Source organism: Python bivittatus, unplaced genomic scaffold, assembly GCF_059951505.1.
Source record: "Python bivittatus isolate LINGU-HERP-01145 unplaced genomic scaffold, Pbiv_v1 ctg000480_np1212, whole genome shotgun sequence".
NCBI classification, from domain to species: Eukaryota; Metazoa; Chordata; class Lepidosauria; order Squamata; family Pythonidae; genus Python; species Python bivittatus.
The window spans coordinates 15472386-15497927 of record NW_028277075.1 but is presented as its reverse complement, the minus strand read 5'-3'; the positions used below and the strand labels follow the sequence as shown (position 1 = coordinate 15497927).

The window sequence follows — 25542 nt, the reverse complement described above, 5'->3', positions numbered from 1 at the left end:
TTCTAGTATTACCTTAATTGTGAAAGTAGTATTTGAACATTCTTTTAACTGAAGGTAACAAAGCTAAATGTTTTCCCAGCTGAAACGTGGAAATATTATTTAAAATGTTCCTAATTAACACATGTAAATATGAAATATTTTGTATTTTTATACTTGATTTTGAAAAGAAAATGTCATCTGAACAAGTGGCCCTCACACTTATTTTTCTTGCCTCCTTCCTCATCTTTTTCCAAAGGCCAGTTTATTCATTCTAACCTTATATGCTATCTCTTTTTTCGCTCCCTGAGGAAAATGAAAACATAGAAGGCTTAACCAGGGTTGCTTTGATGCTTCTTTTGTCTCCTACTCAGGAAAAAAAAAAAAAAGACAGTGTGAGGTATTCAGCCTTGGATTTAAGCTACCCATCCAGCAGCCAGATCTTGCTCTAAACCCATTCTTTCTAGATGCATCCTTCATACAGTGTACCATATTCCTGTCTGTACTTTCCAGGGAGTGAGCCATGTGGGCTGGGTACATATATTTTACAAATCCAAAATGTTTGGTTTTCATTTAACATGTTGTGTGAATCCTGCTGTCATGCGACTGGGACGGTCTGTGGCCTAATGCATTATTTGAAGCCAGCAATTGTAGTTTATCTCATAATCCTGGTTAAACAAACAAGGCATAATGCAATAGGTAAACCCAGACGTGGTCTTATTTCTGAGTGAGTTTGCATAAGACTGTTCCTTAAATACATTTTATTTATTTAATCAGTGACTTCTGACATAAAGCTGAGAAAGAAGAATTAAAGAGAAAAAATGTGCAAAGTAGGCACTTATATTGTTATTGTTGGTTGCAATAACATATACTGTTATTTTTAGACCAGATTTGACATTTTTATCCACCTACTGAGTCCTTCCCAAGGATCTGGGATAGGCAGATGTTGTTGTTTGATGGTGTAAAAGGTATTGTTGCAGGATGTAAGCTGTTCCGTTATTATTATTGTTCTTGTTGTTTTTATTTATTTATTTACATTTATTGGCCGCCCAACTCCAGTGGACTTTTGCAAGGACTGTTGTACTTTCCTATTCATTATCTTTGATTTCACTGTCCTAGCCTTCAAATCTATCTCAGATAAAAACCTGCTTGTTTTTTCTTATGCAACCTAGAAGCTACTAATTCCCAATAGAGGCATAGAAATTCTGAGGCAGTATTATCAGTTTGGAATAGACTGATAGCCTGTTACTGATTCTCTATAATATTCCTGACTCGTATTATTCATGTGGTTTTGAAAAGTACTTCCATTCCATCATGCAAATTTTTATCTGCTGCTGAACATTTCTGTAAGTACACTGTACTGTGTGTCCAGCACAATTCCCATGTGTGTTGGCTTTGAAAGTATGCTGTACATCCAGCCACATAATTGAAAATAATAAGGCCACAATAAATGGGATGGCCTTAGGGTATAACACCCAAGGGATTCAATTGGTGTCGCTCTGCATCAGTGTCCATGCATCATGGTAATTGAGGTAACATAACCAATTACCACATTTTAATTAGAGTTGTAAGAACTTGGAAAAATCTGCAGTAGTGAGACAGCTTACTTAAAAAAACAACAACCCCACAACAACAACTACCAAGCATTTTCTTTCCAGAAGCCTTTTCTCTTGGATGCTTATTCTTAGGAGTCAAAGAGGCTGCTGAAAGTGCCATTTGAGAGAGGTTGGGAAAAATCCCAGATTCTTTATAATGAATGAAAAGCAAACCTGGAAAACAAAATGTGTTAGAATGCTGCATTGCTGCTAAGCTGATATCCTCATCCACTTCTCCTTTTGTGCTTTTTGGGAAAAGAAAACAGGCCTTGGTGAAGTTGGTTCTAATGGTGTTCCTGTTCTTTCCTTTTCCCTTAATAAAACGCAAAACAAAATAAGTGGTCTGATGGTCATTACATATTTTGGAAAAAAAAAATCTACCGAAGAGACAAACGGAATAGCTATCTGTCATTTGGTATAGGTCGTCACTTAGTATGGACAATGCTAATTAAATGACTTAATTGCAAATTAGGTAATTATTTTGAACAGAAGGAACTAATGGGGAAAGAAGAAATATAAAACGTTTGAAAGAGCTTTTGTAAACTCATGTGAAAATGAGGACAAAAAACCCAATGAGCATTCTCTACAAATTATCTTCTCCACCTATTGCATTCCAGGATTTAACCTAAGTACAGTTGCCCTAATTGCGCAGACTGCAGGAAAAAAATATTTTGGAAGGATTGCAATGTTCATAATCTGAGTTATTATGACCTCAAATGTTATTGCAGGAGAAAGCTGAACATCCTCTGCTGTTATTGTAGACTGCTCACTACCATGGTTGTCACGAGGGTCACACTACAGTACATGGGCTCTGGAATTCAGTCCCTTTCTCCCTGCCTGGCAAATGATCAGCTCGGTCAGTGGTATTCACTCCTCCTGGGAAGCATTCATCTCTAATGATTCACATAGTTGGAGGACTGCATATGTGCATGTACTCTCTTCGCCTGGTGTTAGACGCATTATGAACAGAAAAACACCCTTGCTGCATCAGGCAAAAGTCTATTTAATCCAGCATCTTGTTTTTCTAGTGAGGGACTAATTGACTCTGATAAATCCATAAGCAGCACATAATTACAGTAGCATGCACCTAAAGTGGTTTCCCAAGATCTAAGACTGGAGGTAAGTTATACAATAGTCATCATGGCATTCAGAAGTATCTCTCTTCTTGAAATACCCATTTACTCAGCTTAGATTCAAGATGAGCAAATGTTATTCACTGCTTTGTTAAAGATGGTTTATTCTATAGTTGTTCTTTTTAGACATGAGTCAAATTTAGCCTCAGAGAAACTCACTGGATGTTTTGGATCAGTCAGTGTCTCTCAATCTAACCTACCTTACAGGGTTGTTATGGAGGGAACAAAATGAAGGAACACACACACACACACACACTCCCTAAGCTGAGTTGAACTGCTAGAGAAAGTTTACTCAAAAGTAAATCACACTGAGTTTAATTAGACTGATTCTCAGCTACGTACTGAATTATACAGGCTGTATAATAGTCCATGAGTCATATATTTGATCTGATTTTGTTTGATCTGAAATTTGATTAAGTAAATAAATAAATATTTCAGTTTCTGATATTGAATGTTCTAAAGACAGCAGTCTTACCTGTTTTGGATTTTTCTCAAAGTTTTTATTCACAATCCATTGAAGCATAAACAGACAAATGATACTTAATTTGTTATTAACTAGTTTTCATTCTGACATTCTCCAGATGCCTTAAGACTGCACGTTACAGAATTCCCAATGTCTATGAACAAACAGACATTCACAAGCTTTAAGAGTGCTTAATAAATATCCTCAGTCAAGTATGCTTGCTTTCAGATCTTCTCACAAAATTAACAAAGACCTATAAAATAGCTGGGCTGGTAGAAAGCTTCTGTATGGCTCCAATGATTCCTCCCCAGTTGAATCCTACATGTATTGCAGGTAAATGCTTGTATAGGGCGATGAACAAACACCCAGGCTGCAGAGTACCTATTTTCTCATATATATTTTTCTGCCCACTAATTTTCTTCTGTGAATGTTAATGTATTCCTAAAATGCACATACATGTTTCTACGTATATTGCACAGTAAGATGCCACTCGTGAGAATGGTAAATTGAGGGGTAGACAGAATGTTCACTTTCTTGATCTATATAGCATTTGTGTCATAACAGGAGCTCTAATCCATATTCAGGTCTCCATGTTTGGTGTGCAGTAATATGTAAATTACCTAGCCAGCTGCATTAAGCAGTGTTTGTTTATTCTATTTCTTTTGGCACTGCATGCACCTGAACCTCTGCCAAAAAAAAAAAAAAAAGTGCCCGCTTCAGGGAACACCGTTCTAGATAAACTAGTTTAGAAAGGGAATGCAGATCATAAACACATCAGATCTGTACGAAAACAATAGAATCAAACCTAACTTTCTGTTTCTGGAAAGATTAGTCTTTGCAAGAAAAAAAAAATGGTGTGTTTTGTTATAACGAGGACACGGAATTTCTCTTTTCAGAAGCTCTGCTTGCCCTGGTTTGGCAAACAAAGATGCTGCACTGAGGAACTGTGACATTTCGCTGTTGGCGATTTTTGACAACGATTAAAAAGAGGAACATGGGAAGTTTAAGGGCAATCGTTTCAGTGTGGCATATTCATTTCTCATAATGGGTGGCGTTTGAAATGCATTTGGATTAGGACAGCTGTGGAGTTTAAGTATTAAAAATGGCATTAATGATGCATCAGAGCTATCTGCTTAGGCTGGCAGTCCTCCTTTCTGTGTTTCAGTCTTCCAGTCTGACACTTCCTCTTTTATCCAGCCAGCTAATTTCCCCTCTTTTGTGAGGAGTAACTGTTTTCACACTACTGCTTACTCGGCAAGCCTCCTCATTGTTGCATGGTTAATTATCTGTTTGAGCTTCACCTTCTCAAGTGAAGAGAAAAAGACTTGGGCCTCCCAATGGTTCTAATGAAAGCTCAGCTTTATAAAAGTACTGTGTGAATAAATGCAGTGTCTGATCGAGCAACATAATAAATGAGTTCCTAAAGTTTATAGAGCTACTCCCTCGGTAGGAGGTTTACTCAGCGGTATAGAAAGATCCTAGAGTTTTGTGTTTAAAAAAGTTAGTTTTGGAAAAGAGGTGCAAACTTGATCAGTGGTTGCAATTTAAAAGCTTAGCCTGAACAAATACTGCATGCACATTTAGTATGCTTCTTGAATATTGTGTCATGGCATCATTAATATCAGTAACAAGGAATCAGTTTGGTTATTGTTTACTTATTTTACAATATTTTAACCCACCCCAAACATGATAGGGAAGGATATAATTATGCAGGAAACAAAAATCTTACAATGTTACACTAAGTCTTCTTTTACCTTAACGATTATGTCCTAATCTGTGCAGTGCATGAAAGAAAGCTTATTCTACAATAACTATGTTAAGGTGCCACAAGATACTTCGTTAGTTTTGCTGCAAAAGACAACACATTTGTCTCTTTGGGAATCAGTATCAATCTTTGTCTGCCAGCTGCTACTGCTTTTCATTGCCAGAGTTGCTGCAGACTTGTGGTCTTTACGTTTAACTATGGTTTGTTTTTTACTTCAATCATACAATTTTTGGTACCCAACCATTATTATGATTAAAATTATGATACCATTTTGGACAGCATTTCTATCACCTTGCATGCAAACAATAGCATGCTCTGAAATACACAAATTTTCTTCTATCAGTAATGTCAGCTCCTAACTTCTAGGTGTTATAGCTGCACACCTGCACACCTAGAGCGATTGCAAAACGGAAGGCAATTAAAAAAAAAAAATACAAGCCATTTCTACAAACTCAAGTGCTTGAAACAAACAAGGAGCTGTGCAGAGATATAAACAACCTGGATGTGCCTTCAGATTTATAATCTAATTAATATATTAACATGGAAAAAGAAAGAGGCGAAGAACTGTGATAGTGACCTCTGAATTTCAGTTTAATCATTGCATACTGCCCTATTTCAAGAAGCAAGATCACAAAATACAGGCACAGATTGCATGTGGGTTCGAAACACACACAGGACACACATACGGAAAAGGAAGGTATGAATTTGCACAAATATATATATGAACACATCCCACTTATCTGAATAGAGTGAATATTCAAATACATATCACTTCTTCACATTCTAGTACCAATCATGTACAAACAATTTTAAAAATGCAACCTCAACTGGATTGGGACATTGCTGCTAAGGTTATGATGTGACCAGATAGTTCTAATAGCCAAGATCCTGTTTTCTGAATGGAACAGACACAAACATGCTTACTGTTTTGATAATCTTACAGATCTAACTATACCAATGTTAAAATTTGCCTCATAGTACTGTAGCAATGTATATCTATGTCTATATTTATACCTTTAATTTGTAAGCACTGCAAAATTCAACATTCAAAGGAGCTCCCCGCCCCCCCCCCCCCGCAGGTTTGATAAAACTAGCAAGTTAAGTACATGGTACAAGTACGTTCAAGAGAATATGTTGATTTTTCTGGTGCCAGCCTTTACTTTTTAAAAATGTTTCTTTCATGGGTTTCATTGGGTCCAAAAATGTCAGCTCCAGAGACCTGTGTGTATATTCAAGCCTGTCCCAACAGTCCCCTTTTCAGCTTGTTCCAGCCAAATTATTTTGGCACATGAGGCAGAAAAACCCATTGACGCCTCTTCCCACCTCTGGCCAAAAGAATTACAATACTAACAAATAAAACTATAATTTACTGCCCTTCCGCAACACCCTAAATTGGCTACATAGACACAGAGAGATGCACATGTGCACATACACTAAACACATACAATAACATTCACACAAATACATATGTAAATATGTCTTTGATATATGAAAAAAAAACTTGTACTTTTTTCTGAAACATAAAGCATTTATTATACTCAGAGCAATGTTGAAACCAAAATTACATTCCCGTCAGTACACATGAACACACACATACACACAAATGCATACACACATATGCATACACCTGTCATGTAACTCCTCGATAGATGAAGTCAATTCTAGAGCAGTAGAAGCTACTTTCGATGAAATGTACTGTACTGCCAGATGTTATCAGGACAAACAAATCCCCTACCTATACAATTTGACATGTAAGCCAGTGATTGTCATTTAAATTGGTTTAAAATGTAATAAAAGAAAATGTAACCAGTGTCTTCTATGGAAATTCTTTGCTAGAATTGGAGTATTAATGTGTTTGAGAGACAGTAGTGGCTTAAACTGATATACCCATCTCAGTTTGTGGAACTGTTATTGTTATTATTATTTTGTAAATATCCTTTCTAAGTGATGGATATTTTAAACAATGCATTCAGAGATTTTCCTTAGAAAATGTTTGTGGACATTCATTTCCTATCTTTGGATATTTGCAAGGAACTTAAAGATGGTAAAGTAGGTCTTTAATGTGATCTTGGATCCAAAGACTGTGGATGGTTAGCTACAGAGCTTCTTATCCGGCAGACACAGTTGGATGCAATTTGAAGACAAAACTGAACTAGATGGCCCAATGACTTCACTCAGTATAAAGTGTTTCTTAACACAAGATTGTATTGTTCTATGGCAACATTTCAGAAAACAAATCTTTTCATTATGAAAAATAGATTTTAAAAAAATGGGAGAAAATCCATTTCTCTATCACATCCCATAGACATGACGACCATTTCTACTCTTTGTTTTTTAAAAGAAACTCAGTTTTAGATCACATTTTCTTTCAGAATAAGCACAGAGCTACCAATTAGTATCCACTTTAACTATAATTATTCTAGGGAATAGAATAATTACTTTTTCCTCTTGAAAACCATAATAAAACATAACTGTTGTTTTACATATTTGTGAACTCGCAATATTGCATATTGACATTTTTTCAAATGCAAAATTCTTGGGGGGGGGATTCTGTGTCTGTGTGTTTTAATCCAATTTTGTGGAGGCTTCTTATAAAATCTCTGTAAGGGACAAAGTCTCATTCTTATGATTGTAGTGCACAATATATTGAATTACAACTAACCAACTGACGTTTAGCTGAGGTTAGCCTATATGGTTAGCTTATAATTCAGTGGGACTTTCAAACCCATAAAACTGTGTTTATGGAGAAAGGCTTTACTTTTGTAAACTGCCCTCCGTTTATAAGAGTACTGTATATTAGAATGACATTGCAGACCTTTTCCACCTTATAGCTGTGTACCTGACATCATAATTGCTCCTGTATAGGAAGATTTCATGTGAAGAAGAAGCACTAACACTGTCACATGCTAAGCTCTTATTTGTTGACAAATCAAATCTAAGGCTCAATGCCATTCCATCTGGAAATTTATACTCTGTACACTCATTAAGGTGACAACATGTTTTGTATCAAACAACTTTCCTGTGTCTATTGAGAAATTGGTCTAGGAAGTCACTTGGCATGACATGAGAGAAGTGAGGTTCTCTCACTATTTTTCATTACACTTTGCAGCCATCAAGAGAACCAATTGTCCATTAAAAGTTTTCCTTTTTAAAAATCCCCTTAATTTTGGGTCGTTCCTGGGAACTTCTGCATTAAAAAGGAAAATCAATTTAGAATTTATTGGAACAGTAGGCAAACAATAGGCAAATAGGTATCAAGTCATTAAAAAACAGAAACAACATACATTAAAGAATCTGTTCATTTAAATAAATGAAGCAACTGCAATGTAATTAAAATGATTGATCAAGTTACAAAGCAATTGACTAAAAATATAAAAATGATAGAATCAATCGAAGCATAATCAGTGACCCCCCCTCCCCCAAATTAGTTCAAACCATGAAAAGCTATAGTACATTCCAATTCTTGCTTAAAGGTAAATATTGTCCAAAGTCAAGAGGGTGACTGCCCTGTGGCTTCAATTACAAAATTCCCCCAGATGCCCCAAAATATGGTATCTACCACTCCAATGAGAAACAAAATTCTTAGATGATATAACATTACTGTATAACAGAGCAATGTGGAAAATAAATAATATTATAATTTGCTATAATATTATAGCAATTCTACAACATTAAATACATTTAAATAACAGCAATCTCAGTATTATTTGTTCATTTTATAAGTTCAATATGTTCTACTAAGTTCTGAATTCTTCCATAATCCAATGGGATACTACAATCAAAAGAAAATGTCATGATTTCACTTGCTCATTGTAAACATGAAGAACTATTGGTGCATTATCTTTGCTTCTTTACTTTACTTTAAAGTAGTATCCCACAGTAAATAGGGCATTGTGATTTATTTTCCACTAACCATTTCCATAAATGACATCATTCAGCTGAAGAGAGAAAAACCCAGTTAAAACCATATTTGGTTCAGACAGTGGCTTCATGCAATGCTTTTTAGTCTAAAGCTAGCCCAGTTCAGGCTTCATTCAGCCAGGTACTGTGGTCCAGTATATTCAACTCCTTGTTTCTTCAGGCTTCATTCAATGCAGACTTCAGTAGGCCCTGCCAATCCTCTGTGCTTCATTCAGAGCATCAAGAAGTGACTAGATTAACATCTTTACGATTCTATAAGGGACAGTGCTGCAGTCCAAACTTTGTATCATACCTCTGGTCCCTTTTAACAGCTTGCTTGATCCTGTGAAGGCAAAGGAAACACTACCGTAGGTTACAGCAAAAATTCATTATTGAGGCTGGATCTTTTTCTTTTATTTTTCTAGTAAAACTGTACATAGTTTAAATGACATAAGGGACAAAAAATTAAGCATTATATTAGGTAAGCCTACAATTAAGATAAATGAGCTAAAGTTACATCATTGTGCAACTTGCACTGTTGAATCTGTACGATAGGCAGAATAAATAAAGCAGGCAACAGCTGATTTGCAGTCCAAATGTTATCTTCCTAACCAGAGAAACAAATATTTTACATTTGAGAAGTAAGAGATTGAGTTATTAATTAATAACATCTATGGAATTTATAGACAGCTATTGGTTTTAAAGTGTATGGAAGCTGCTTGTGACATATACTTTGGAATAAAGGAGGAACTCCAGTGATATCACTTTAGAGCTAACTATGGAGCTTTCATGTAGAGTTTAAAATCTTGTAATCCTATGCCAACCTCTTATATCCAGGTGCCTTCCAGATGCGTTGGACAACAATCAGGGATGTATAGTTCTTCCTATATTCAACCTGCCTCAGTACTGTATTTTATTTTCATATGCTACTTTCCTTTACATATTTTGTGTGAATCATGTATGATTCTTTGCCTTAACATATCCATTTTATAGGCAACTTTTTGAAATATATACTTTAAATGAAATTTGAGCTGAGAAATATTTAAGTCCTTATGGATTTTGTGAATGACAGATTCCATTTTGCCAGAGCTCATATTACTTGAAAAGAAATTTGTCAGATAAATCTGATATTTCTAGGCACAACCCCCAGCATTCCTACAGCTAATGGCTATGTTAACTGGGAAAAGTCCAACTCTACTGAAGCACGTATGGATAGTTTGCCCTACGTTTGCATATACTTGAGATAGTTTTTCTTATTTCAACAATAGCATGATAGACTAACAGAATGAGAAATGTTCTCGTGCATTCTTATTCCAGTGTCCAGCATAGTATTATAAGGTCAAAAAGGGAATGTAGATGGAGTTGGTTTTTATCTTTATTAAACCATTGTAGTATACAATCTGCTTTTTGTTCACAGTTGAATATATTTGTAAAATATTGAAAAGGGATTTATGTGATTAAATGTTGGACAAATGTAAATTGGAAGGCAACTTTTTTTAGTCTTGCATTATTATGTGTGCCCCTAGGGCAGTACATGTTACACCTCTGCTCCGTGAGCTGCATTGGTTGCCAGTTTCCTTCCGGGTCCAATTCAAGGTGCTGATTTTGATCTTTAAAACTCTTCATGGCATGGGGCCAGGTTACCTAAGGGACCAACTCTCCCCGATTACATCTGCCCATCCCATCAGGTCTGGCAGAGAAGGCATGCTGCAAGTCCTGTCTGCCAGGGAATTACATTTGGCGGATCTCAGGAGGCAGGCCTTCTCTGCTGTGGCACCCGTGGAATCTTCTCCCCCTAGAAGTGAGATTGGCTCCATCCCTCTTAACGCTCCACAAGTCCCTCAAGACCTGGCTATGTGATCAGGCCTGGGGGTCCCAGGGAACCAGGGAGATTTTGCAATGGCTCCCTCATTAAGATTATCCCCTCCTGTTTTGTGTGCTTTTATAGTTTATTTATAATTGTTTTTATGTATTTATTCTTTTTAATTGTTATACGCCACCCCAGAGTCACTTTGTGTGAGATGGGCAGCTATATAAATATGATAAATAAATAAATAAATAAATAAATAAAATTATTCCATAGTTTTCCAGAACATTTTTAACACTGGCAACATATGAAATTAATATAATGCATGATTTGATCAAGGGATTGTTTTACAGATCTATTACTTATAGTTTCTTGAATGCTGCTTTTATGAGCAAGCAAACAGAAATTCAGATAAAAATTCTGCACAGCTGAATATTCTGATACAAGGAAACTGCTATAAGAACCTGTCTGGTACATGAGCATTAACCAGCCTGATTGCTCTTTATGACCCAGTCACATTGCAGAATGTAAAGTCTAGATTTGATGCATTGTAATGGGGACCTGATATAATTCCTTGATATAGTTCTTTCATTATGAACAAAGCATATTGAATGTGGGTCAGAATACTACATGTATCCCCTAGTTGATGGTATGTCAGCAACAGTATATTGACTTGAAAGATAATATCTCTGTTAGAGATTCTAGCTTGTGTAGAATAGCTTGCGCATGCTTGGGGTAAAACTGGGCTTTAGTTGTGCCTATGGCATTCTGACTGAAATGTGCTACCATGTTCCTTACCATTAGCAGGGAATACTGCATGTGACATAGGTGCCACTGGACTTGTTTTCTGTATACATCATCAGCCCAACCCTTTCTTTGGTCTACTAAATTGTTTGTACATCTATTGTTCAAAGAGATTCTAAAGAGAGCCACTTGTCTCCCTGAGATACTTGCAAAATGTAACAGCATCGGACCCAAAAGCAATAATGATGTTTTGAAGCCAAAGTTAGCTAGATGAGTCTAATTTCATTCTAATGAAGATCAAGTAGTAGGTGATAAACAAAGAAGAAAATATTATACTTACTGGAATTAAATGAATTAAGTTGTTAAGTAAATTTTGGTCTAGGGGCTCCGTTGGGCTCCCCACTGTTATTGGATTCCTCACTTAGCATCTCTAACTTCATACCTGAATAACAATTGGAATGTGGTTTCCTGTGTCCAAGCTTAGTATTCTATGAATTGCCCCATACTTATTTACTGTATTTCTTTCAAATTGTATTGTAATATTGATGAGTAATGGGCTTTCTACACAGAGTAAGGGACTGTATATTACCTTTCAGTTATAGTATTAAATTTATGAATTAAAACTCTGCTTTAACTTATAATTCTGTTGTTCTTTTTTTAAACAGGACTCCCTGAATGTTATTGATCCTGGTTTAATGGAGCTAAATAGCACAAATGAAGATGCTCTAGAATGGGATGAAATGGACATAAGTAATAAGTTAATTAGCATTAATGAAGAATTTAGTGAACCTGAACCAAAACAGGATGACACGAAGCTGAATTCTCCATCTGAAATACCTGATAATGGTAGTCCAAAACAAGAAGGAACCCCTAATGTTCATGGAGACTGTCTTAGCAATCCAAGAGAGACATCTTCTTCAGGCCCACACGTCTACCAAGTATATAGCCTCCACGATGTTGAATTATCCAGAAAAAATCATATATCTCTCATGGAAAACATATCCAAAGGCCCCAGTCTTACACCTGCAATCATTGCAGACAAAGACATAAACAAAGATTCTTCCTTATCATCTATAAAATATTTGCCAGAATTAATGGGTAGCACCACATTGGCAAGACCACAGAATTATATGTATCACAGTGGAAACATTACCAGGCATTCTGAAAGTCAGAATAAAGCAATCAGTGAAAGAAAACCAAAAGCTATCAGCAATTCTGAAATCCATTTGTTCCCTGATACTGATGGAATACAAGAAAATTCTATAACTAAAATTTCAGATTCCCACTTAGGGAATATAGTTGATGCGATAAAACAAAATTTTAAGCAGAAAGATGAGGAAAGCCTTGGGAACTTCTTCATTACATCTCAATCAAAGTTTAGTAACAAAGCAAAAGATGTGGACAGTGGTACCCAGCATGATTCTGAGAGTTCAGAAGAATTAAAAGGAAAACACAAAGCCTTTACATTTTATGACTACTCATATCTTCAAGGTTCAAAATTAAAGCTACCAAGGATGATAAAGCAACCACAGTCAGAAACAGCACATAAGCAGGGCAGCTTGCTTCATGGCTTTTATTTTGATAAAGTTCCCTTTATATCTGGAAATCAGCCTGTGGAGTTAAAGTCACGTGCATTTACAGAAAAGCTTGCTTTACCAACTGACTGGAATGATGTTGATCCTAAACACTGTGAGTTTGTGGAAGATTTAAAGAAACTATGTGACACAACAAATGGAAAGGTGTTTTCAACTCTTTCTCATAGCTCTTCTTTAGATTCCCTTTCTTTGACAGGCGATTTGTTTGGTTTAACTGTTTTTAGAAGTGGAGATGGTCTTAATCGTAGTACTTCCTTAGAGAGTTGGCTAAACCCCTACAAAAGCAATGAAGATATTTTTACTTGTAATGGCTCTGGTGACCTAGGTGGAAGTAGTGATTCTGTTGGAGAACTTAGTAAAAGGACGTTAGATCTTTTGAATCGTTTAGAAAATATCCAAAGTCCTTTAGATCAAAAAATAAAGCGGAGCATCTCTGATATCACCCTCCAAAGCACTTCTCAAAGAATGTCCTTGACTGGCCAGGTATCACTGGATATTGCATCCTCTATCAATGAAGATTCACCTGCTTCTCTCACTGAGCTAAGCAGCAGTGAGGACCTGTCTCTCTGCTCTGAAGATATTATATTGCACAGAAATAAAGTACTAGATTCAAATGCATCATTCAGAAAGCACCTCAGTCGATCTGTCGCTGATGAGAGTGATATCAACGTTAGCATGATTGTTAATGTTTCCTGTACCTCTGCTTGCACTGATGATGAAGATGATAGTGATTTGCTATCAAGTTCTACTCTCACCTTGACTGAGGAAGAGCTGGGGATTAAAGATGAAGATGATGATTCCAGTATTGCAACTGATGAGGATATTTATGAAGACTGCAATTTAATTTCAGGACTTGACTACATTAAGAATGAACTCCACACTTGGATTAGACCTAAACTTTATCTGACAAAGGAGAAGAAAAGACACAATGTGGATGATGAAATTCAGGGTTGTAAGGAGTTAAGAGGGGATGAGACTTTGAAAGCAAAAGATTCATTGCACATTGAACAATTTTTGAATGATTCCATATGTAAGCTTTCAGAAAATAATGGCAACAGGAAGAATGCATTGGAGAATCATAAGTCAGAGACTAAAAGACAAGCAAAAAATGAAGGTTTTCAGCTTTTGCAAGATCGCTTAGTAGATGATATGGAGAATGGAAACATTGCAGTTACTCAAGAAAGTCCAAACGGACAACATATTTCAACATCTGACATAACTGTTAGTACATTCGATGGCAAAGGAGGTGAAAATGAATGTTGTATCTGTGAATCATTTACTGACAGTTCAGAAGATTCTCATATGAATGGTAAGGAAGCTGTTCAACTATCAAATATACCCAGTCCTCAAAAAGAGTATCAAAATCATATTCAGTATGATGGCCATTCTATTAAAAATCTTCTCACAGAATTTGACTCAGATATCAAAGATGACAATACACCAGGTACAGCATTACTAACATTGCTTCCAAGTTGTCAACAAAGTAGAACAGGAATTAGTGAGCATGTTAGTGATTGCTGTGCATGTTTAAAATCAAATGAAGCAGAAAAAAACACATCAGCTAGCAGTCATGATTCATGTTGTAACTGTGAATCAGTTGCTTTTGATAAAAGAAATGGGGAAGATTGCTCAGTGCATAATTTTGTGATGGAGATAATTGACATGGCTTCAACAGCCTTGAAGAACAAATCACAGCCTGAAAGTGAGCCAGCTGTTCCGCATTCATTAGCCCAAATCAAAGAAAAGGTTCTAGAACATTCTCACAGGCCAATCCAACTTAGAAAGGGGGATTTTTATTCTTACCTTTCACTCTCTTCTCATGATAGTGACTGTGGGGAAGTGACTAAATATGATGAAGAAAAGAGCAGTACTCCAGTTCCACTGGACTTTGCAGAAAACATAGAATGCTTTTTTGAAGCCTGTCCTGAGGAGGAGCGAGTTGAACAGCAAATATACATTGCTTCTAATGAAGCTGAGGTACCTTCAGTCAAGTACAAAGACCTGGATTTAACAGATGAACCCCAAACTTCCACCAATTGTAATGACTTTTCTTTCTTATCTAAGGAGATGGATACAAATCCTCCAGGCTCTTTTAGCAAGACAGTAGCAGAGAATATAAACAATTATCCTAGTGAATCTTTCAATCTGGACATCTCTAACAAGGGTCCCATCTTGAATTCCTTTCCAAATAACTCTATAGAAAACCATCCAGGTCAGTCTTTTGGCACTGCAAAATCTGAAGATGATTTTGCCACCTCTCCAAAGGCCTCAGTTGAAGCCACTCAGTTAAAACCTGTTCACTTGAAAGTCAAAGAAGATTTGTACCAGGACACAAAACCTCTTATATGTGAAGAAAAACTCCTGCCTCTTTACAAAGAAAGGCACATAAATACACAGAGGTAGAATGTAACTCTCCCTGGACACATACATGTCATGTCACGAGCAGGTATGTACTGAAATCTATGTTATTTGTGACATGATCATATAATTAAACAAATTGTAGTATTGCTGCAGACTGTTTTAGTAGATAATAATAGTGTGCCTTTTGAATTTACTTCCACAATAACAAAATAATATCTAAGCTTACCTTTTATAAGTAGTCCTTAGGTTACGTCCATTCCTTCAGTGACTATTTAAAGTTACGATGGCACTGAAAAAATGGACTGATAACAGGCCCTCAAAGTTGTGGCCATCACAGCTTCCCCATGTCACGTGATCAAAATTCAGGTGCTTGGCGACCAGCTCACATTTATGATGGTCACAGCATCCCATGGTAACATTCTCCTGCCCTGCAGAAACTGCCTCTGTTTCCACTCCTCTCACCTGCCTATCTCCCCTCCCATCTCTGACCTTTTGGCCACCCTTGCATGGCCAAGATGAAGAGGCCACTGTATTCTGCTGTCACCAATGCCCTCCATGGCCACCCCCAGCTGACATTCATTGTGGTTTTTGCCTCGCCTCCACTGGGCTCACCTCTCCTGCTGCCTCCATGGCCACAAGGCTCCTGGCAGGCCTGCCCCACTTCAGTCATAGCCCACTGCCAGCCAGAAGTCATGCTTCTGTATGTAGCACTTCATGTAGCTGCCCTACAGGGAGGGTTTTGCACCGACCTGCCCTGGACCCACCTGGTGCCCAAGTCCCAGGGCAACCCACTGCCTGCAGCAGCTTCTGCTTCTCCCTTGAAGAGCCGCTGCCAACATGTGAGTCCCTCCATGGAGCCTTGCTGCTGCTTTGGGGAGGCTCTCCAGCCTTTGCCCCACAGAGGTGAGGCAGGAGCAAGTGGTAACTGGGCAGCCCCAGGATGCGCATGGAGACTTCTGAGGCAGCCATGGCTGCAGCTCTGCCTCTGCAACCCACCACTCTCTGCTCTGGTCCCAGAGAGTGCTGCATGCTCTGCTTGCAGCATTCCTGCCTGCAAAGGGGCTGCACGGTCCAAGTCTACCCAGGGGAAGGCACCGCCACTACTCATGTGCCCCTGGCAAATTTTGGCCGAGCCTGCCAGGACTTGGGCAGGAGAGGCTTTGTAGGGCTTTGGCTATAAGAGACCCTGCGTCTCCCAGACCGGGCTGGGGTTGGGCTGGTCAGGCAGGGAGGTGAAGACAGCAATTGTCAGCTGGGGTGGGGGTGGGAGCAGGGTGGCCTAAAGGGCAAAGATGGGGAAGTAGATAGGCAGGTGGGGGAGCTGAAGCAGAAGCAGTTTGCACAGGGCAGGAGGAATGAGGTCCTGGCCTCTTTACAAAGACTGCAACCAGGACTGCCTGTAACTCCCCTTCAAATTCTAATTAGTTCACTTAGAAAACTTATATGCTTGGTTTCCTAAAATGAAGTACTTAAATTTGGGGAAAATTCAGAATAGATGCTATATTACCTGCACTGGAGGAGAAAGAAAGACATTGTGCCATTATTTATGTATGCCACTTGCTATTTGCTATTGGGTGTAGTGATGCTGCATTTTCCTTATTTAAAGTATTTTGAGTCCTATCCAATGATACCCCATCTCATGTGGTAAGATTTCACTCCTAATTAGAACCCAAGGCAATATATGTAACATAAATGAATCCAATATTAGATTAGTATTATTTGCCCTCGTCCATGTATGGACTACAGGCGAGAATTCTATAATCTGCACAGCATTGCTTTACATTTCACATTTATAATTCTGATAAAATTTCACATTTATAATTCTGATAAAATCAGTCATGCATAAATGTCTTCTTAAATTTAAATTTGAGCTGGGTGGTGGCAAATAACTGAAGGTAACTGGTATTACCAGTACAGACCAGTACAGTACATTTCTGTGCTCCCTTTTGGCTTATTGCACTGGCTAGTCAATGTCAGCTTTAACAACTTACTAGCTTTGCAAGTTTTCAATGGGCACTCTTCCCCCACCTCATGTGTGATGAAAATATTCCTTTTTTTCTGAGAAAACCAGAAAAAATGAATGTGAAATCCTGGAATTAAGAAACACGACAGTTATTACTGAAACTAGCTCACCTTTGCAAACAAATATGAATAGTCTATTGGAATGTGTATTAGCAAAGGAGGAAACTGATGCAGCTCTTATTTTCAGGACAATATACTGGAAATTACATATTTTCTACAGTTACAATGATGTGTTCTAATTCAGAAGTGGGCAATCTACCTCCTTCAGCCTCTGTTTCAAAAGCTTTGTAAAGAATTCACTTAGGTTTCTGGCAAGAATAATCTGGCTTCCTCAAATAACTTGTCTTTATAATAGGAAAAAAGAAGGGGGGGAGAAGAAGGGAGTGTTAGAAAAGAGAGTGAAAAAAGGAGGTGCCGCGCAGCAAGAGAAAGCAAGCAATCCCCGCACACTTCTCTTCCACCAACACTTAGTTTGGTCCCACTCCTGTACAACAACTTAGCCCAAAGAGAATAAACTGTTGACAGATTTTCCAATCTTGCCTCCATTCAGCATTCACCTTTTGGTGATTGTGCACCAACTTTTTCCGCCCACATGGGCTTCCCTCTTAATTTCAGTAAAGGTAGCAGTTTAGTGCATACAAAGCTTTATATACACAGTGCTGCCTCCTAAATGTCAATTAATGAAAGTATAATGTAAATCAGCAAGGACATTGCTGTGAAGTCTTCACATAAGAAGTACCCTAACATGACTCCACAGCTTCTCAACTCAGTGAGAAGACCCCAGGCACTCTAAGCTATCCACCAGATTCTCAAAATCCCTCCTCCCTACTGTGAGGGCTTAGCTGATACTTTAACTTCATTTCTCATGCTATGGGAAATGAATTAGAAGCAATCTATCCTAATTTGTTAACTTATTCAAATAACAGTTATTATACTTAACTATGCTAAAGATTATCTTTTTGGTGGCAGATTGTTTATTTTTTGATGAGCCTAATTACTGATTTTCCAAAGGTAATTTACATTTATTACTAATACATCTCTTAAAATGTGACAGATAAATGTTGTTCCCATAAGTGTATTATGAAAAAAGTTACTATTTAAAAACACATTATTTAATTTAAAAGATAAATGGCAAACACCATTATTTTTTTTTCTTGGAGCACCTGTGCTGTAAGCTCATTAAAATGTGTGATTTTATGTGAAGCTGAGATACTTAAGAGAAAAATTATCTATGGTATATGTATACCCTAAAAATAAACTCAGTACGCAAAGGTGACAGTATGCATATTTACCAACGCAGCTCAACTAATTTCATGTGATTTCTGCTCCAGCTGCAAGCCAGAATAAAGCTGTTGTGAGCAAATATATTTTCCTGCTGAATACTGGATATCTAAGTTGTAATCTTACTCTTTTATCAGTATGGTATAAAATTGACCATTAAGGGATAGCAGCTTCAAAAAGTTCTATATAAGTGATAATTCTGTTCTTTTATCCAGTCTGCTGCTGACTTTAAAACTGTACAAATATGTTTCCTCATGAGGTTTATTGGTTTTGTTTTCCATGGAGGCAAGATTTATCAAAAAAATTCAACATGGCACTTTTTTTGCTATCAATGTGGCCCATAGTCTTTCCCTCCTATACTTTTTTATTTGAGGTACATATGAAGTTATATCAGATCCAAATATTTTTATGTAGACCAGTATTTTCTATTCTGATTTGCAGAGATTCTGCAATGTCTGAGACACAGGTTTTTCCCACCATCTGCCACCTAATTCTTTCAAGAGGCAATGCCAAGTCATTCAAATCAAATTAAATCATCTTTATTACTGTAATTGATCAATCCAAAATAAGAATATAACAAGGCAAAAGGAACAACAACAGGTACCATCTATGCAGGAATATTTTGAACTTTTTCCACCCAACAGCTCATTCACCTAGCCAACATTAGGCAGTGTAAAGACTTTATCCTGGGCCACTTCAATGTTCTTATTATCAGCAATCTTGGAAGATAAATTCTGCATCTCCTTTTGTGATTCATGCATAATTTCTTGTATTGGTCATTCTGCTGTATTTGTGGCACTCACATCCTCCTCCTTTTTACTATTAGACCATGTAGATTTGATATATTTTATATTTCTTTTCTATTGGTAGATACAAATACAAGAGTTACACTTACAGTAGTGTGACCAAACTTTTCGCTATAGTTTATGCTATAGAGTCAACCAAATTATCCTTCTGGGATAGGTTACTAATGAGTATTTAAGGCCCTAAGCTTTAATTGGACCTTGCCACCATACTACTACTACTACTACTCTACTATTACTACTACTACTACTGATGATGATTGGTCATACAGTCAGCCAGATGTTTAGACTGGATTTGGCATTATTATTCACCTATTGAGTCCTTCCCAAGGACCTAGGATAGGCAGATGTTGTTGTTTGATGGTGTTAAAGGTATTGTCACGGGATATAAGCTGTTTCAAGTAAAGCTGCCTTTTGCAATTGACTGATGGTGATTTTGTCAGTGCCAATGGTATTCAAGTGGTGCTCCAGATGTTTTGGGATTGCACCTAAAGCGTCTATAACTATTACTACTATCTTTTCTTTCTTTTGCCATAGTCATTCTACTTCTATTTGCAGGTCTTTATATTTTGTGATTTTCTCCAGTTTTCCCTTCTCTTCTGGTTTCTCCAGGTATTGCAGTGTCCACTATCCAGACTTTTTTGTCTTATCAGCAATTGTTAAATCTGGGGTGTTGTGTGGCAGGTGCTTGTCTGTTTGAATTCTAAAGTCCCCGAGCACTTGAGCTTCTTCATTTTCTATTACTTTGTTTTGTGGTCCCACCAGTTCTTGCTTGAAGGCAAATGGTATTTCTTACAGATATTCCAACGGGCCATTGTTGCTACTTTGTCATGCCATCGTTTGTAATCAGTCTGTGCAATCTTCTTGCAGTAGCTAACTAGGCGGTCCAGTTTCTTCAGCTTCTTTGCAGAGGCGTCATTTGTTGTCTGTCGCTGTCTTTTCAATTCTGGCTTTATATGCGTTTGTTCTTAATGCTTGGTCTTGTGCGGCCAGAATTAGCCCCTCTGTCCTTTTCTTCAACTTTCCTGCTCTTAGCCATTGCTAGGTCTTGTTATTATCTGCTTTGCCTGTTAATTTTTCTGTGTACTGGCCGTGTAATACTTTGTCTTGCCATGCCTCTTTTCTATTCTTCATTTGGTCTTTCTTATAGGCCAGTTTGGTTTCTTTGGTATTCAGTAAGCTTTCATGCTGTACTAGCTTCAGTGCATCTTCTTCACTGTCCTTCAGATATTCTTCCAATGCCCTTTTTTCTTCTTCAACTGTCTGGTGTACTTGTAACATTTCATGCCCACCTATGCTCCTTGGTAAGTAAAGTCTGTAAACATTGCTGTGTGGATGAAAGGCATGATTCATTGTCATCACTTTTCTGGTCTTATCCATGGCTTTTTGTTCAGCTTGAGTCCAGTCCAGTATTCCAGCTGTATATCTAATGACTGGAATTGCCCAGGTGTTAATTGCCTTGATGGTATTTCCTCCATTAGTTTGGACTTTAAATTCTTCTTCACTCTTCTGATGTATTCACTACTAATGTTCTTCTTGACTTCAGTGTGCTTGATGTTGTCAGCCTGGAGGATGCCCAGGTATTTGTAGTGATCTTCTTCATGCAGATGATGATGATGATGATGATGATGATGATGATGACGACGACAACAATGTTCTTACTTTAAAGACAGCTTGATTTGATGTCAGATAGACTTGGTACCTTATACCTGCAAACTATTTGTACTATCATTGACCATTAACTCCATTTCTGTTCTACCACTGAGCTATGCCAGTCAGTTCACACAGACTGACAGGAAAGATCTAGAACTGGCCAATTTTTGCACATATAGTCCTCAATCATTAGGTCTACTCCAAGACAATTTGCTGGTTGAGGTGGAGCAGCAAAAGACATCTTCCATTCTCTTTAGTCAAAATGCCCAGTATCAAAAGCCACTCAAATTATTTTGGCACATGACAGAAGATCCTACTAGTACCCCTTTTCATTGCCTAAAGAAAAGGTGGGATAGGTCCAAGAAATCATGAAGGAGCACCAGATGTAGATCATCGTCCTGGTTTATTTGTTCATTTAGTCAGTATTTTGTCAAAGCAGCATTTTTTTCTGGAATGCCTCATGTAAAGAATGCAGCAATAGTTTTATTTCTAATATTAAGTTGAGATATTTAATATTTATTTAGATATGGGTAAGTTTAGATATTTAAAAAGCACACAGTTCCAATAGTGAAATTTTTAAAATTATTATTAAAAGCCCATTTTAGGTTTTGAGGCTAGATATGCAACACATGTTTCATGTTTACATCATAGGCCTGCATTTGTTACAATTTTGTGCAACCCAAAAGACAGAGAAAGAGAGAGAGAACAGTCCATAACATCAAATAATATTAAAGAAGGTGGTAATTGAATAGCTCCAGATATTTTCCCTTAATTTGGAAGATATAAAATGCAAGGCTGGAATGCCTTCTTGAAAATGCTAAGATGACGTACTCTGTACTAATCCCATAGTTGTATTCTAACAGTTATTTCATCATAATCCTCATCATATGCTTTGACTCTTTCTTGCACAGGTTAACCCTAAACTCCAGACTGGAAAAAATCTGCATCACAAATATTACTTATTTCTCCTAGTAAGAAATATTAGGATAATATCAATTAGAGGATTATTTATTTAAGTCTTCTTAGCTTTTTTTATTTTTCTTTTACAGAAACTAGGCACAGTATTTAAATAGATTATACTTCTGTTTATGTAACCTCAAGCCTAAATAGATTATTTGGAAGTAAACCCTACTGATTTTAATGGGACTTATTCCCATGTAATGGGTTCAGGACTGGAGATTATATTGGTTGGCTGGCTGGCCTTTATTGAGTCTTATGTGCCTATTGATTGATACACTTTCAGAAGGTAGAGAAGGCATGTTCACAGATAGCTAAAAGGATGGGATTGAGGGAAAAGGTCAAACTTGATTATTTCCCCTGTGCCTTTTGAAACTAAATCTTGTTTTATAAAAATCAATGAGGTTTCCACATCAATGGAAAGATATAACTCTGATAGTGATTTAAACCATAGGCTATGAAAAATTGCTGTTCATAGCTGGTTTTGCATATAAGGACATTGGTATGAGATCATATAATAGCTAATTTGGCTACTTTAGAGAAGCTTGTGTTTTACAAATGGAATTATACTTGATGTAGCATGCTCTTACTTTTCTTTCCTTTTTTTTTCCCCTTTTCCTTTTAGAAACTTGGCTGCATTTCAGGTGCAGGCTTATCCTCTAAACCCTGGGATGACCTCTAATTCCATTGTATCACTGCCTTTTGTTACACCTGACTCCCAAGATAAATTTTCTTTCCAAATGTTATTTGTACATGTTAGCTTTGTGACCAGGTTGCATATGCTGGAGCGATTTCGGTTATCATTTTGCTTTGTAGCAAAACCGTTTGCTTTCATATGGGTTTATATCCCAAGCTACCTCTTAACAACTTTCTTTTCAAATATGTATGCCTCTGTATGACATCTTGCCCACTAATATTTTAATGATTTTGCAATTGCACAGTTTCTGTGATCATTTCAAGTCACCGTTTCAGAACGGTAAATGTCATTAATTCTGTTTTATGTATCAAATTTGGTATTTTATGTATACAACACATATTGTTTATTGAAAGTATTTTAGAAAGGAAATTTTGATTGCAGCAAAAAGGAAAGAATTGCTCCTGATTTAAAAGAACCGGTTATACAAAGTAAACACAAATATATCGTTTTGCTTTTTCTAAAAAAAAACAAACCTATGCAACACTTCAAGAAACAGCTATGTAGTGTTGTATGTTAAGAACTGTTAACATTGTTCTGAATTAAATAAAACATTTTGGTTTTCTACTATGCTTCTTGAGGTGGTAATCAGAAAAGAACCCCACATTTTTAAAAATTGTGCCTTGCTGTATTTCTTATAACATTTATTAAAAAGCTGCTTTCACAGTAAAATTATGTTCATTTGAAAGAAGGAAATAGCAAGGTGTGAATCATTTCTGTATATATGTATAACCAAGTGCAAACATTGATGTATAATGACAGTATAAAATGCTTTAATGTTTGTGATGCCTGGTGGTGTAGAAAACATAAGCCTTAAAACCACTAGATTGCATGATAATTAGAACTGGCATAATAAACATAGTTTACTGGGGAAAATTTAGAACTGGCTCTCATTTACCCACATCTGTTTAATGTAAATAGTGCATGGATCTGCCATAAGTATTTGCATATTTATAATGGCCTCTCAGGTTCTGTGTAGGCCTTTAGGAACAACTTTGTCTGTGACCCTTCTGTCCTGAGAGTTCAGCTATTTCTGGTAAAATTGGAAGAGGGTTTTGCACTACAATCTCACCCTGGGATGATTCCCTTGCTGTCTCCACCTATTAAGAAGCCCATTTGGAGACAAAGCAGATACCACAGAAGAGGTCATCTTTAAGAATCTCGTGTGCTAATAAGAACCTGAAACGTAAGTCTAGATCTAGGGAAGGGGGAAGAGGCTCCAGCTTCCTTCAAGAAATTACTATTCTGGTCAGTCAACTAGAAGGAATGGATTCTTCTGAAAATATAGTTTGGCAGGTTTATCTGTTCCTTCTGAATGCCCACTTCCTCACCTGGGTTTCTTTTTCTCATAACAAACAGAAAGTCTCTCTCTCACAGACACTACTCCATCATAAAGTGGCTCAGTCTGACGTTATGAATTATAACTGAGTTGGCCAAAAGGGTTTCTTAGTTTTCAAGTTCCTCCTATACAGGTAGTCCTCATTTAGCGACTGCCTCATTTAACAATCATCTGCAGTTACAACAGTGATGAAAAAGTAACTTTGCAACCAATCCTCACATTTACAACCTTTGCGGGTCTGTAAAGCAAAGGAAAGCTGAAGTAAAATCATAAGCACAGTTGGAGTTTCACTTACTGACTTCTTCACTTAACCAAATTGCCAGTCCCAATTGTGGTCACTAAATGAGGACTACCTGTATAATGTACCATACTAAAAAAAAAGTATAAAGGAAAATACAGATCTACATACAATGTGCAACTGCTAATTTGTACCTAAAGATGTCGATTTACTACAAGATGATAATGTTCTGTCATTTCTGAAATCTCATGTTATACTGGGGAAGAATGGTTTATTTTCTCCAGTCTCCTCTCCAACTAGCTGCATCTGGAACATTCTTCCTTTCCCCAAATTCCACTAGTATTGCCTCAATATTCCATGACAGCTCAAGGTATATTGTCGCTATTCACTTGAAGGTGTGTGCAGGGGAGAGGGCTGTTGATTCTGAAGGGTGGGCCCCTTGTCATTTCTGGTGCTTTGGACCAATGGGCTCTCAACAATTGAGGAGTATATCTCAGTAACAAAGTTCAGTTACTGAATTTAGTTGTTTTTTAAAAAAAATATTTTAAAGTCCACACAGAGTATAATCCTGAAAAATAAAAGATGCAAATCTTATAGAACAATATTTCCCATATGTGCACTCCACATGTGACGGGACTACAGTTCTCAGAATTCCCAGCCATTCTGAAAGTGGTAGGACTTACCTACCTGGGGAGAGTTGGAGTAGATGCATAGGATCCTTTTTTTCACATATGCATCTTTTGGATATATATTCAATAAAAGTGACAAATATGTGATCATCCTTCACAGAGTTCATTTATAAGTTTCCAAACTTCTTATTTTTCAGTTAAGTGGCCGATGTGATACTTAGGTCAGATGTAAGCCACAAGTAAATATGGATGAAAATGAAAACATACATATTATAAAGTGGTTCTTATATACAGGGTCAAATGAATGTGGTATATTAAAGTTGATGTTTCAGAGTAAAAGGCTGAAAGCTTTGTAATAATATTCAGATTTGATGAATCCCTCATCCAATTACAAGTTAAGATTGTAAATTCAGATAATGCATTGATTTCCCAGTTCAGTCCTATTTTATTAGGCAATCTTTGGGCCATTCATATTTATGCTCTAATTGGAAAGTGTCTTGCCATTTTATTTACTTTTCTTCCAACAATGTGCACATAAAATCTGAGAATTTTAAATGAATAAAAGAAACCAAATAATTTTTTTCTGA

The 25542-nt window shown here is 37.0% G+C and overlaps 1 protein-coding gene across 2 annotated transcripts in view; it reads left to right on the top strand.

The window, feature by feature from the left end:
• The window catches only part of AKAP6 (A-kinase anchoring protein 6), a 235634-nt gene extending 210522 nt beyond the window's left edge, over positions 1–25112 (top strand). For both annotated transcript variants that reach the window (XM_088145389.1, XM_088145388.1), the window contains exons 12-13: positions 12049–15424; positions 22681–25112. In XM_088145389.1, the coding sequence (XP_088001515.1) occupies positions 12049–15381 (3333 nt within the window). In that variant the 3' untranslated portion in view covers positions 15382–15424; positions 22681–25112. The remainder of the gene's footprint in view (positions 1–12048; positions 15425–22680) is intronic.
• Positions 25113–25542: the final 430 nt, after the last annotated feature.